Source organism: Sus scrofa, chromosome 18 (genome assembly GCF_054392235.1).
Source record: "Sus scrofa isolate SSC_HxYL_T2T_F1_AM1 chromosome 18, Sscrofa_HxYL_maternal_Yorkshire_Landrace_v2.0, whole genome shotgun sequence".
Classification (NCBI taxonomy): Eukaryota; Metazoa; Chordata; class Mammalia; order Artiodactyla; family Suidae; genus Sus; species Sus scrofa.
This window is the reverse complement of record NC_139400.1, coordinates 22851851-22867490: the sequence shown is the minus strand read 5'-3', so window position 1 is coordinate 22867490 and position 15640 is coordinate 22851851. Positions and strand designations below refer to the sequence as shown.

Genomic DNA, 15640 nt, shown 5'->3' with positions numbered 1-15640 from the left:
CTATTTGTGGTGACATTTGAGACAATCTGCTTTAAATTTTTTAAAAACTACTTTCTACATTAAGAACTTTTTTTGGGTAGCAAATTGAAGTACAGAGTAAGGGTAAGAAGGAGAAAAATCAATCTAAAAGCACAGAATATAAGATCTAAAAGACCTACTTAATTCATCCTACAAAGATCCTTTTTTCATGGATGTAGCTGAAAATATGTTAACGCCAGCTTCGGACTTCTGAATGTAACCCAAATGGTACAGGCTCCCAGCAATCTTGCACCCTCTTTTGGTCAGTGGGGCGATCACCTCTCCATCAGTCAGTTCTCCCTAGAATGGCTGGTCATGAAAGGTTTCTCTGTGGGTTTCCTACCTCTGTGCTTCCTGAGCCCTCCCCCATCCTGGCACTCTCACGTGCTGCTACTCGTGAGGCACCCTGGCTGCTAGGTCTCCCCGAGACAACCACCATCCCAAGCACAGCACAGCCTATCTGCTCCTTCGTGGCACACGAGGCTCCTCAGCTGGGAAGATCTGGTCTGCAAAACACAACAGCACAGAGAAGTATCTTCTCCTGAAAGCCACTGGAAGAGGAACTGTTGAGGGTAAGTTGGGCTGATCTTTTCAAAGACGGCAGCAACTGATAATAAAATGAATTTTATCCCTAATTTCTTCTTTTAAGTCATCTTCCCTACTGCTGAAGATGTAAAATCAGTGGAAACACTGGATGACCGTTCCCACAAAATGTTTTAAAATTCACATGCAATAAAATGCAAGAACAAAAACAAGAACAAGCCAAAGGTCATCATCAAGTTTTTTGTTTTATTTAAGATTTTAGTTTTAATTCTGAAGAAAGAGGTACATTTCCTTTTTTTTTTTTTAGTTTTAGCATCAGGTTATAACCAGGTTTCTGTTTTCTTTTCTCCTGTCTTTTCAATACTGCACAAACGTCCAGAAACTACAGGGTTAAGTAAAAGCTGCAGGCAAGGAGGTCAGAGATTTGCTCCTGATGGTGATCAGATGGCCCCAGAGCAGTGCTATCTTTGAGTGCCTTTAGTCAGGTGAATTTAAGATAAAATAAAAAAAGATTCTGACAGAGGAGAAAGATTGAAGAAATCACTTATACTTCAGCTCTTATATTATGCAGAGGTATTAAACCTGTGAATGCTTTAAAAAAAAAAAAAACATTTGAATTTACTTTAAATCTAAAGTCAAAATTTTTTCTCCTTTAAAAAGTCACTTCTCTCTTCCTCATAAACTCTTTAGCAATAGGCCAGTTACTACGACTGATCAATTTGTCTTTCCATCAACTTCCAATACAATCTTTTGCTTAACAACACAACCAAGTCCTCTCCATCAACTTGTCAAAAGAATTAAAAATTAAATTAAAAGCATTTCCCTTGCAATAGTGATAAGCTGAATACAAGACGGATGCCAGGACCACTGCTTTCCCCCATGCGTTTAGCAATCTCATTTTAACTAACCTGGTTTTCAAACTTCTGCAGTTGATAATGCATTTACTTCACCTTTCCTATAGATTAATCGTCATTTTCTGCTAAGCAGATTATGTCATTATTATGCGCAACAGACAAATAGTAATTTTCTAAGTATCGAGACTGCCCTTTGATTTCTTTTTTCCTCCTTGAAAAGGCATTTTTAGAAAACATTCAACAGTGTCACTCAAATGCGGGATCAACAGAAACTTTTACAATTAAAAAAAAAAAAAAAAAGGATGGTAATGACCCTGTGATCGCATTGCATCTGGGGGTAAGGAGAAAAAAAACTGATCAGGAACTGGATTCTTCAGAACATAAGAGATGAGAAGGGAGCTGTGGGTGGGCTGAGAGGGAGAAAACAGGGTGGGACAAATCCTGCATTTTCTCATGAATTCTCCTCCTTCCCTAATGGCGGTCCAGTGTTGAACTCTGTAGTAAATCTGTGGGGGTTTTGCTGGGGGGTCTGAAGGCTGTCTGAAAGCCTGGGGGCGGGGAGTGGAAGCTGGAAGGATTTGAAGGAGGTGGGTAGGGGTTCCAACTGGCTCTGTGCAGAGGGATCTGTGTGCTGAAGGGGGCGCTGTGGTGGGTTTGTGAGGGAGCAGCACTGGGGCCGTCCATCTCTGTGAGGGCCTGAAGGGATTTTAGCCAGTGTGGAGGATTGTCATCTTGAAGAGAGTCTAAACTGTTTCCTGAAGATGCTGGAACACCTAAGGAGAGAAAAGAAAACAAGAGGGAAAGTGGTGAGTTTGTGCAGAAAGGAAGGAATTCGTCAAACACACACAAATTTAAGGTGATAACGTTTATCCAAAAAGACAGAGAAGAAATTACAATTTTAACTCCTTCCAAATAAGACCTTCTTAATCTTATGTTCCTTTTATCTTCCACCCACAAAGACCACAATTTATTGTCACACAAACCCATGCCTCCTCTTCGACTATACAAATTGTCCCCCAGTGTCACAGAGGCAGTTGCAAAAATGAGTCCCCAGGATTGTACGATGTTATTTCCCAATTGGGCTTCTCCTTCTCTAGTAGGGATACATAAACAAGATAGCCTTATAATAGAGAGCTTTATTTTTTAACGTGGAGTATGTTCCTTTAAGAGGGTAAGTCAGATCCTTTCTTCCTTCGAGACCAACAAAATACACACATGCTGTCAGACGTTAGCACCTACTTACACCAAAAGCAGCAGCCTAGGTACCAAAGGCCTTATTACACAACTAGGCCAACAGAGTGAACTGAGGCTACGTGACCCCGGAGAACGAAACAAGCTACCACACACGTGTGGCTCTGGGAGAAGATTACTTTGAAGAGACCTCTGTTCTTAGTTAATCTGGGCTAAAAACCAAGCTGATGGCAGTCAGTGGAGCTGAAGGAGGGAGAAAGTTACCTGTGATGATGGCTGGGTCTGTCCAGCTGCCAGGGCTGTCCCAACTCAGGCTGTCGGTGGTGGCAGTGTTGGACGTTGGTGCACTGTGGTTGGCGTTGGAGGGGGAAGAAGAATTGGGCAGTCCACCAAAGTTGATGTTAATGTTGGGTAGAAGTGCCCTTAGCCCGTCCTGCCACTCCTTCATACTTAAACTCTCTACAGAACTGCTGTTGTCTGGGAGATTTACCAACAAAAAAAAAAAAAATAAATAAAAGATAAAAAAAATAAAAAGCTGACGTTAGAAACATATGTTGTTCTTTAGTGGTTACGTGGGAGAAGAATTATTCTTTCTTTACTGAGCATTTAAAATGGGTTGTCCTAGCAAGATAAACTTGGTTAAGAATTTGCTCGTGAGCTCAGAGCCTCTGAAATGAGTGAGGAAAATCTTGCTCAAGAATCAGGAGAGGGAGCTGCTTTTCCTTCTTACAGCCTCTTCACCATTCTGCATTTATAAGTCAATTATCCAGTTTAAAGACTCAATGCTCCAGAACACAATTTAGTTTTAGCTACATTATGAAGTTTCAGTTAGTGGGGCATTTAGCCAGCCAAGCTGATTTATGCTATAAAAAAAAAAAAAAAAAAAAAAAAAAAAAAAAAGCACAAGCCTGTAAGTTCAATATAGGAGCTTATTTCTGAGCCCATTAAATGAAAGGAAAGTCATTTTATGAAGAATAAACATAAGCCAATAGAAAAAGAAAAATAATTAAGTTCTTCCTGATTATAAAACGGGTCATGTATTTCAGAGGAGAAAGGCAGTAATGAATAGGTTTTGAGTTTGAAAGCAGTATTTTTCCATTAGTCACAAAGGACAAGGAGGCAAGGTCAAAGCTACCTTTCAGATGGAATCATTTCCAGCAGTCCGCCTATTCTATTCTTACAATTCTACTAATCATTTAAAACACAAATCCTGCAGTCCTACAGTTAGTTCTCTGCTTCTATTTCTGAATAGCATCCAATGTGATAAGACGCTATCAACATAAAAAGGTTTTTCATAAATTATGACTAAACTCACTTAATCTACTACCATCCAGAATCCACATGGTATATAACTAATTGGTTGGGGGGGGGGCAGAGGGTAAAGTGTAACTACTACTTAGAATAATTGTTTTATTGAAAAAAGGAATGTAGGTCAAACTACCCAACTGCAGTTTTTGAGAAGAGCACAGAAAATTACTTCTGGTTCTACAGAACTGATGAGCAATCACCACTGATGATGACAATGACAATCTAGCAGATTCAGTCTGCCTTTTCGTGAACTTAGAGTTTTCTTTTTATAGAGTTTCCTTTGCATCAATCACTAATCTGTATCAAATTACATCATGTTTAAGCAAGTGAAGCTTTCAGCCCTATTGACATTATTTATAAAGACAAAAAACTATAACCAAATGCAACAAAAGTCATCTTGGAATTTACTGAGATGAAGAAAAGGCAACGTACACCACACAGACAAGTCAACAGAGAGGAAAATAAATTCTTCAAACTGACTTCTACTTTACAATCAGTGTAATTTCCTAAAGCTCAACCCTCTATTTGCATCCTACCTGACATGTGCATTGTGTTGTACAAGTCACAAAGCACTCTCACAGTCAATCATTATTTCATTTGATCCTCACGGTGTGAGGTAGGCAGAGGAGGAGGGATTGACCTGCGTTTAACAGACAAAGCAAAAGACTCTAGAATAACGGGCCCAAGTCACATAACGTCTATAGTCAGGACTTGAACCCAGACTCTAGCTGAGTTATTTTCTTAGTAACACCAAGCTCTTGTTCTTGTATAGACTCTTTACTTTATATTTGCATAAGAGTACTGATTGACATTTTTGGACGTACCCACGGCAGGCGGAAGTTTCTGGGCCAGGGTTCAACCATGCCACAGCAGTAACCAGAGTCACAGCAGTGACAACACTGAACCCTTAACCCACTGAGCCACCAGGAATCTCCCTGATTTTTTTTTTTTTCCGTCTTTTCTAGGGCCACACCCTCGGCATATGGAGGTTCCCAGGCTAGGGGTCTAATCAGAGCTGCAGCTGCCAGCCTACACCGAGCCACATCTGCAACCTACACCACAGCTCACAGAAGCGATGGATCCTTAACCCACTGAGCAAGGCCAGGGATTGAACCTGCAACCTCACGGTTCCCAGTTGGATTTATTAACTACTGAGCCACGGCAGGAACTCCCTGATTCACACTTTTTAATAGGTTAAATGTTTAAGGCAAAACTCAGGGGCATGTGAGACCCATAATGAAAAGGAAGCAACAAAGAAACACAGAAACATTCTAATATGTCCAGCAGCATAGGAAGAGATTTGCTGATGGAACAAACTAGACTTCGCAGCCAAGGCGAAAACCCTCTAATCAACAACTCAAGCATCACTTTCCCCCGCTCCAACTGCATGAGGCATTAATAATACCACACTGACAAAGTCCTAGAATGCCCTCAGGTACAGAAGGTTTGGCGGCTACCGCACATTCCAAGCTTTAAAGTAGTCACGATGTCAGACTGAGCACGTTAAGATGGTTTTCACTGAACCAGAAACTGATCTCTAAACAAGGAAAACTTCCTAGGAGGGAAGTAAAATGCCCCCATATAAAAAGATGATGTACAACTACATGGGAATCTTTTTTTCGGCCACACCCACAGCATATGGAAGTTCCTGGGTGAGAGATCAGATCTGAGCTGCAGCCAGCAATACCAGATCCTTAACCCACTGCACCACAGCAAGTACTCCTACATGGGAAAATTTTAAGGAAGTTTAATGCTCTTGAACTCCAGTGGCCAAAGTCAACAAGAAGCTTAGACAGATGATTTGAGCCTCCTTCTCCTAATGCACAGGGAAAAAGGAAAAAAAAAAAGTAACTCAGTAAGACCCATTTTTTGCTTTACATCTAGTGAGAACTAGAACTAAGGAAGCTTTACTTTTGCATTAACAGAATAACATTTGCATTTATATAAAGTTTATTTGAAAATCAGCATTACAATAAAATCAAAGGACATTTGTTCACAGGCAGGATATATGAGAACTCTCCACTCAATTTTTCTGGGAACTTCAGACTGCTCTAAAAAAAATAACATCTATTTTTTAAAAAGACATTTGTTTCCCAGGTTTTAGGCTAATGAAATCAAGTAAGAATACGTTAACCAAAGACATTCACAGAAGCCCATGATATAAAATAGTGAGAAACTTGGATCCTCCCAGTTGTGCTATAATTGTAAGATACCTTGGGAAATAAATTAGCTAGTTTGTAATTCTTACAGTCTTGCCAAAAAACAAAGCCATGTGCCTAGACATCTTGGGAGCCTGAAAGCATGGATGTTTACAGTGAAGCTGCAAGTATCACAAGGAGTGGACTGACATCGTTAGGTCTTGGAATGGGACCACTACTCTAAGCAGACACCAAGAAGAAAAGTTCGCACTCTCTCTTTCGGCCATGCCTGCAGCATGTGAAAGTTTCCAGGCCAGGGATCGAACCCACGCCATGGCAGTGACCAGAGCCGCTGCAGTGACAACACTTGATCCTTAACCTGCTGCACCACAAGAGAACTCCGAGACAAGTTTTCTTCACTGTTTTCTCTACTACTGCTGTGCCAAGTGTTAGCACAAAGGAGGAACGAGAAAAAAGAAATCAGATAAATCCTAATTCCCAGCAAAATAGCTCTCAATCCAGCCACACTTGAAATCACCTCCTTTACTTTTACCTCCCCTGCCCACTCCCCCGCCACCCCCAGCCCTGCCTCACTGAAAGGGCTTCTGATAATTCCATTCCTTACAATACACATAACAGCGGTGATTAACCTCAGCACTATTCACGTACTGGACTACATAATTCATTTCTTGTTCTAGGCACTGTAGGATATTTAGCAGCATTACTGGATGCACACACACACGCACGCACACACCGACACCTAATTTTAACAATGAAAAATGTCTCCAGACATTGTCAAGTGATTACTGGGGCGAGGGGGGGCGCAAATTGTACCTGGTTGACAACCACTGACCCACAGAAAGGTTATTCATTTGTTTCCAGGGCTCTAAATAGTTCCACTCAGACACGCATTTCTTTCAAATAGTCCCAGGACAGGACAACACCTGGATGTAACCTCATGTAACTTAATTTCCCTTTATATAGGACTTCACGCTGGAGTACAATTCACTATGTGCAAGTCAGTAGGTCTAATGGAGAAAACACTGGGCTGAAAACTGCTGACAGACTGTGCAAGGCAACTCCACACTGATAATTCATATAACCTTGAGCATATAAGCAAGACTGTTAATATCCCAGGACTCGACTTCACAAGTAAGAGCAACATCTGTTTTCCTCTCTCACTGGATAAAACACAGTAAGAGAAGGGAAAGCAATGTGAAGCACATTTATCACTTGATAAATGCCTCACAACAATTTTTTCCCAGTACTTAATATTGAACAGATAGTAACGTTTCCAAAAAGCTTGAGTAAGAAGATATCTTACGGGCCAGAAATTGGCTCTGTGCACGAGAGTCGCCTCCTAGGAACGTACTACATAGTCGGTCTAACTACTAAGCCTTCTCACCACCAGACAGTGCAAAGACAAATAAGATACAGGAAAGCACTTTAGATACTCCACAAGTAGACTACAACGAGGGTCAACTGACTAAACATTTTATAGTAAATGATACTAATTTTATTTTTAAAGTATTTAATTAGTAATAGTGCATTAGAGAGAGAAGGATTATCTATTTTAAAGGACTGCTCATGTGTTTAAATGTTTTATGATGTTAAAAATGAATTTTATAGTTTTCAAATATGTACCAAACCCACTACTTTTGGTTCTAAGTAATTTGAAGACAGGAGAGCAGGTCAAGTTGTTTGTGGTAGTTTTATTTTTCTTACTAGAACTCAAAGGCAGATTTTAAAGTACTTTCAAGATGCCATACACCACACTCTCATTCCATTATGTAAAAATATCAGTATACTTCAGTTTACCTGGCTCAGAACACATTTTACTGAAGAATAAACTATGATTAAAAGTCTGCCAGTCTGCTGGTAGCCTAACACCCAGTCTGTAACAAGCTGATCATCGCACACTAAGCAAGCTGACAAGTCTAGTTTTTAGCAACAATAACCACAACAGAATTATTGTAAAACGTATGTGTTAAAGACTGCCAAGATAAAAGCCAAAGCAACTATTTAATGAGTGCCTACGGTGTGCAAGGAAGACAAGGCACTTAAACCATGACTCTTGTTTTCAGGGAGCTTAAAGTCTAGATGGTGAGACAAATGTGGGAAATGCTGAACAATGACAATCTGAAAAAGCAATAGGAGAAATGCCACGATTAATAAACACTACAAAAGTTTAGTAAAAAGAGAGGCTAGTCAGGCACACATGTGGAAACGTGCTGGTGGGTAAGGAAGAGTTGGAGTCAGTCCATGGAGTTCAGTTACTACACAGATGCCCTGAGCCTGAAAAACCGACAGGTTGACTATCTTCAGTGTTTTCACGTAACACTAAATGAGTCCAACTACTTACCAGGAAATACATATAGATAAAGGTGTGTTTTATAATGAATATATTGTAAAATAAAATTAAGCTGTGTTCTGACATCAGGCCTTTCACAGAAAATCATAAAGCAGGAAAAGATGAATGGTTTAGGCAAGAGCACACATTATAGCAGCCAAATGATTTCTTCCTGTTCCTCAGATTAACTGCAATATATTATTACACAACGTAAAATTTTACTACGGAGACCAAGACTGTGGGAAAATCTGCTCCTTATGATAAATTGTCACTGGTGACAAGCCAATGAGTTTTTCTAGTTTGCAAAAAATCTTCACCTAAAAGAAAAATTTCAAACTGATTTCAGATGGCAAAGCCACTTCAAAGGGAAAGGGCAGCAGACAATACATCCCCTCCCACCTCCCGATTTCAGCTGTTCCACATTTTAGGGAAGCAAGTAAGATCTCTGAAAAACAAGATCTGCTGTGAAGAGTGAAGACAGAGGAGCTATGTATAATGACAACACCGTGAGATAAAACATACTTAAGGGGATTCCCCCCCCCCAAAAAAAAGCCATTCCAAAATTTTGCTTCCACTAATACAATTCATACTACTAGGTCAGGATTTTGTCTCCTCTTGGAATTCTTGCCTCTACCTTCTTTTTTTGGTACCCGTTCTGCCAGGTCTTTTCATTATAAACACATAGGCATTATTAATTAAACCAGTTGGATGTAACTAAATTCACAAATGCACCAATTTCTCCACTTCCATGTTTGGGCAGGGACAGGTGGCCCACATATTGGGCCCCGATCTTAGGCTACTCCATTCTCAACTCCAGACCCTAGGTTCAGAGGCCTCTTATTTCAAGTTAAATTTCTGTTAGCAGGCAAAACTATCCCAACTGGGGAATGGTCATTGAGAGTCCCAGTCACAAAGTATTCCTAACAGAGCTTATTCTGCTCTTCAGTTTTTAATTGTTATCTAATGGTCACCTCCCAAAGCCTCAATCTGCAACCCGATCTTGTTTTCTGAAAAACTTTTATCTTCCTTTTCTTCACGGCTATCCTTTACAGTTCAAAGTCAGAGGCAGTAGATAGGTTACTTACTGAAACAAATCTTTCTTGGTACAAGGGGTTGTACATCAGAAATCTAGGTCCATTACGGTTAACCCTTGCCAGCTAAGACTCTCAAATTTTCAAGCATTTTTAGAAGGACACACAGTACAGCCTGTCTCGGCCACTCTAAACCTCTCTCCACACACTCCCCAGCCCTGTTAGATGTAATTGCCTATGAGTTTGGAGATGAAGTCCATGTCCATCAGTTTATAATTCCAAGAAATCCTAAACTTTCTCAAACTTCAACATATCTCTAAGCAACTCAAATATAAGTGAATTATGTAAAACCAAACCCTTAAAGGAGACACAAAATTTCTTCTATCAAAACTTAAAATTTAAGAAGAAAGCCTTCATGTTATAGACATGCTATACATTAGGGCAGCCATAAAAATTACTTCAAAAAAACTTTCAGGGAAAATGACTACTACATGAATATTTTCTTTGGAGCAGATTTATAATATCAGTTTATGAAAGAATTTACTCTATTTAAACAAAAAGAACAGACCCTCAAATTTCTAGGATTTTTCTTATTATTAAAAGCAAAACAGAACACTAACTTCAGAGCAGATCTGCTGGAGACAAACTCTTAACAGTTTTAACAGATCTGAAAGCAGAGATTAAACTAAGTGAAAAATTCTAAGAACTCAAATGAAAAAGAGTTCTGAGAACAGAAGAACGTAAAGTATTAACAAAAAAACAGTCAAAATTTATTCCCGCTAGCAGAAGGAAATAGAAATGACATAAACAGGAAAACAAGAGGCCTTGAGGATTAGCTAAATACGACTAAGGCTTACTTCCTGCCTTTTTCCTTGTCTAGAATGCTTTCCCGATCTCTTCAATTAATTTTTCTCAATCTGCCAAAAGTCCAAATCTTTACTCAGGCCATGCGAGATGACAGCGCTGTGGTCTGTAACCGCACTCACCTGGCAGCAGGCTGTGCTGGGACGGCCAGTGTACTCTCATCTGCTCTCGGAACTCTACTGAAAGGCCTGTAAGAGGTTATTTTATACAGTCTTGAGCACATGGCTCAGTGTCTTAGAAACTTGATGTGCTTCAAGACATCTGCTGAATCAAATATCCAGCTTGAGAGGAGCTGGAAAACCACTTTCGCCAAAAAAGTCTACTTAGTTAATATCTTATAATGCTATGAATCAAGCTGTTCTCTCAAAAGAGACACACATCTTTCTGCAAGCAGGAATCAGCTAAATCTGGGGGGCCCAAAAGTGCTATGTTCTCAGTAGTGCTTAAGACGCCGAAATACAAGCAAATACAATTTTTAAAATCTGATGCACCAAAAATCATTTAAATAAAGAATGCTTTTTAGAAAAGATATTCTAGTATTACATGTACAGGATAGTAAACAGGTCTATTAGCTACATTCTACCTGTTTTCTACTCTAGACACTATTCATTCACTAACTTTGCACTTTATGTACGTGATTACTTTAGTACCAACAATCCAATGAGCGAAGCAGTAGGTTTCATTTTACAAATGAGGAGACTCTGGTAGTTTAAAAAATGTACCAATGGTTATATAGTTAAAAAGTGTTGACGTCAGTAATCAAAAGTCTGATTTCAAGGCGTTTGTTCTCATCACCAAACCCACTACCACCCAAGTGCTGGTCCTGGCAGATCTCATGCACTGAGAGAAGAGGCGGGCAGATATGTCTAAACTACTATGCCATGTGATAACACATGCTGTTCTGGTACGAACAAAGCCCTGTGGGGCACAAAGAAGAAAATGAACAATTCTGCCTTCTGCAAGCTAGATAAATGGGGAAGAGAAGCTGATACAGAAAAGGGAAAAGGCTTTCTACACAGAACAGGGAGCAACAGAAGTAGCTAATCACAAAATACAGTAGGAACTTTGCACAATATAAGTACATGTATGTTGCACAATGTGTACTTTTCTAGAATGTTCCTAAAGATCCACACATTTGTTTCAAGGGAGAATCAGATCATCTAATGAGAACCAGGAAAACATCAAGGTGTTTAAAAAACAGGGAAAAATACCTATGGAAGAAAGCCTATACATAAAGCTGTATAGAGAATGAAGAAAAAGTAACTTAACAGTTAATGTAGAGGATAAATACATTCTCAGAAACAGTACAGACTGGATGAGATGGAACCTGGGCCAGAATATACAAGTAACAGATCTAAGCAGTAAGGAGGGACAAAGATCTAATATTAAGAAATCTATAAAATCTAAAACTAAAAGCTTGGAGGAAAGTAAGTGAGCACAAAAGTGTGAATCATGAACAGAAGCCGTAAATAATTACATACAAGGACATACAAAGACGAGGGAGTTTGTCATCCAGGAGATGGAGAAATCCACTAGACTATGATTTCATCAAAGCAAATCATGAAACTGCAGAGATATGGAGGATGTCAACCAGTCTGACATGTAAATCTGCTAGAAGAAAACAAACTTAATGAAATTCACTTCCTGAGCACTCCTCTTTCCCAAGGTGGAAAGAGGAAGGCAAATTTACTCTGGACTTTTGACCATCAAAGAAATGGTTGACTATTGTGAATATAACAGAGGCCCTAAGAGTATTTGATGTAATTTTAGGACTTTAAGATGCAAAGAATGGTCTCTCAAGGCAATACAAATAAAAGCAAAAGTAAACAAATAGGATCCAATCAAACGTACAAGTTTTTGCATAGCTTGTAACCATAAACAAAAAGAAAAGACAACCTACGGATTTGGAGAAAATATTTGCAAATGATGCAATCTGTAAGGGCTTAATTTCCAAAATACACAAGCAGCTCATACAACTCAACAACAACAAAATAAACAACTTAATCAAAAATGGGCAGAAGACCCAAATAGACATTTCTCCAAAGAAAATACATAAATGGCCAATAGGCAAGTGAAAAATGCTTGTCATTGCTAATTATTAGAGAAACGCAAACCAAACTACCATGAGGAACAACCTCAAGCAGATTTCAATGGCCATTATTAAAAAGTCTACAAATACTAAATGCTAGAGGAGATATGGAGAGAAAGGAACCCTCCTACACTGCTGGTGGGAATGTAAATTGGTGCAGCCACCATAGAAAACAGTATGGCAGATCCTCTGAAAACAAAGGATAGAGTTGCCATGTGATCCAGCAATTTCACTCCTGGGCATATATCCAGACGAAACTATAATTTAAAAAGACACATGCACCCCTATGTTCACATGTTCACGGCAGTACTTTTTTCTTTCTTTTTTTTTTTTTTGTCTTTCTGCCTTTTCTAGGGCCGCTCCCTCAGCATATGGAGGTTCCCAGGCTAGAGGTCTAATTGGAGCTGTAGATGCCAGCCTATGCCAAAGCCGTAGCAATGCAGGATCCGAGTCGAGTCTGCGACCTACACCACAGCTCACACCAACTCGCCGGATTCTTAACCCACTGAGCAAGGTCAGGAATCGAACCTGCAATCTCATGGTTCCTATTGGACTCCTTATTTATATATTTTTGTCTTTTTAGAGCTGCACCCATGGCATATGAAAGTTCTCAGGCTAGGGGTCTAATCGGAGCCATAGCTGCCAGCCTACACCAGAGCCACAGCAACATGGGATCCAAGCCGTGTCTGCGACCTACACCACAGCTCACGGCAATGCTGGATCCTTAACCCACTGAGTGAGGGCAGGGATAGAAGCCGCAACCTCATGGTTCCCAGTCGGATTCGTTAACCACTGTGCCACGACGGGAACTCCTCACCTGTTTATATATCAGTTTTTTTCTATTAAACTGTGAGCTTCTCCTGGAAAGGGTCTTGATTTAATCCTCTTTGTAAGCAGTTCCTGAACCTGAACCTGAAGAGGTATTTAATGTTTCCGAAATGAAGAGCCCTAAACATTTGTTTCCAGGTTTTTGAGAAAACAAACTTTCCAGAGGTTTAAAAAAAAAAAGAAAAGAAAAGAAAAGAAAGGGTGGATCAGGGTGGCCCCATGGTTCTAGAAGGCACTGATTCATGGGACATAGAAGATGCTAAAATACGACATTTTGACTATGCACTAAATAATTCTAATAAGGAAAATAAATTGGGAAGAAATCTAAAGAAACCAGTTCTTGTACAGGGAGAATTTCATGGGAAAGATGTGAAAAGAAAGCTTAAAAAAGAGTTATGTAACCTAAAGAGTATCATAATCGCTGAGGATTAAAATGAGAATCTATAATGATCTGAAGCTTGTGAAAAATGCTGGAGGCAAGAAAAAGCTAAGTTTGGAATAGGAGAAAATTCAGGAAAGCCACTGCTCAGCCTGTCATTAAAAGAATAAGTCCTGAGAAAAGCCAGAGCTATGTAGTTCCATCTTCATTTTACTTCCTTCCATCTTCTTTATAAACAAGCATGATCTTCAAGCCAGGAAGAACAGATTAAACCATGTGGAGAAAGAACTGTAAGTCAGCAGAGATGCAAAGACAGTAAAAGAATACCTACTCAATTTAAATGAGTTGAAAATCTCTAGGTCCAAAAAGGTTCTATCCTAGGGCATTAATCCTTACAGATGTCATCAAACGCCCATTATTAAGAGAAATGCTGGGAAAGGAAGAAAAGGCAGAATCTAGAAGCTAGATGCTAATGAGTTCTTGGGAAAATTCTGAAACAGGTTAGAAGATGGATGACTTCTTTAGGAACGAATGTGATAGGTTTAGTAAGCAGTGATCTATATCGTTTGTGTTTGGGGGCATTCTTCATGAGAAACGATATGTAAAAACATCATACGTATCAAATTGTTTTGGCTAAAACCTCAGCTCCCTTCAAAATGAAATACTCAGCAAGGTCAATTCTAATTTTGAGGTCCTCAAACTTGAGCTTGAGGAACAGTCATGGAGGCAGCCTCTACTGACCACTGTTTTCCAATGGAAATGTCCTCCTCCTAAATCTCACAGTCCATTTCCTTTCCTCTTCTGTTGCGTGCCCAAACTCTAAGGCTTTGCAGCTAAACTCCATTCCCATCCCACTAACACATCATTCCCTAAAACAAATGGAATGGAGGGATCGGCGACAGGCAAAATACATTTCTAGAAAGACCAATCACATCAAAATAATGTACTCTTTGGTTGGACAAGCTTCCTAGGATGTTATAAGTATGTCTTGAAATTCACAGTTTCTGGAAGATTTCCTAATGGTAATTATATTTTTGGTGTAAGATAGTAAAGAATAGCAGAGTTAAGAGCAGCGTTTAGATGAACTTAAGATACTCTGTGTTAGCCTTAAAGTTCCTGAGATAGTGCTTGGTTTATCTTTGACTCTATACTTTTTATTGTACTTAAAACACATGAGGTTTATTTAAATATGCAAACAGAAAGCCAATTCTAGAGATGACAGAATAAATCATTAAAAAACACAACTTTTTTTTTTTTTTTTTTTTTTTTTTTTGCTTTTTAGGACCAAACCCAAGGCATATGGAAGTTCCCAGGCCAGGAGTCGAATTGGAGCTTCAGCTGCTGGCCTATGCCACAGCCACAGCAAAGTGGGATCTGAGCTGTATCTGCAACCTATACCACAGCTTATGGCAACCTATACCGGATTGTTAACTCACTGAGTGAGGCCAGGGATTGAAACCGCATCCTCATGGATCCTAGTCAGGTTCGTTAACTGCTGAGCCATGAAGGGACCTCCCAAACTACAACTATTCTTAAATTAAAATTCTTAAAATCTTCACACAAGTTATTAATAATGTTACTCATAACACTTACCTATCACTTTATAATCACATAATTCTTTCACACAATGTATATAAGATGGTGATAAACAAACAAGGTACACTCTATACCAAATCCAAACACATAAAATTCAAAAGGTATACATTCAGATTTTTTAAAATGGATTAGGAAAGTGTAGGATGGAAGAGATCTAACTAATGAGTTGTGTGTATGGAAAAGGTTTAGTGGTTTTACTTATTTGATATGACAATAGCATAATGGGAGTTTCCAATATGGCACAGTGGGTTAATAAGGATTTGGTGTTCTCTCTGCAGCGACCTGAGTCACTGCTATGGTGTGGGTTCAATCCATGGCCAGGTAACAGTGGGTCAAGGATCCGTGACCTACACCATAGCTGTGGCTCAGATTTGATTCCTGGCCTGGGAATTTCCATATGCCACAGGTGCAGACACACCGGGGGGGAAAAAAAAAAAAAGAGAGAAGAGAA

At 39.5% G+C, this 15640-nt stretch overlaps 1 protein-coding gene across 5 annotated transcripts in view; it reads right to left on the bottom strand.

Annotated features, from left to right (window-relative positions):
- Positions 1 to 787: 787 nt before the first annotated feature.
- Positions 788 to 15640, bottom strand: part of CNOT4 (CCR4-NOT transcription complex subunit 4) — a 159286-nt gene continuing 144433 nt past the window's right edge. For 3 of the 5 annotated variants that reach the window (XR_014833736.1, XM_021078767.2, XM_021078768.2), the window contains 2 exons: positions 2871 to 3083; positions 788 to 2188 (listed from right to left, as the gene is read on the bottom strand). Coding sequence is in view for 4 of the 5 variants with exons in the window: in XM_021078767.2 (XP_020934426.1) it covers positions 1887 to 2188; positions 2871 to 3083 (515 nt within the window). In the remaining variant the exon portion in view is untranslated. The remainder of the gene's footprint in view (positions 2189 to 2870; positions 3084 to 15640) is intronic. The other 2 variants (XM_021078769.2, XM_021078770.2) reach the window with 1 other exon arrangement.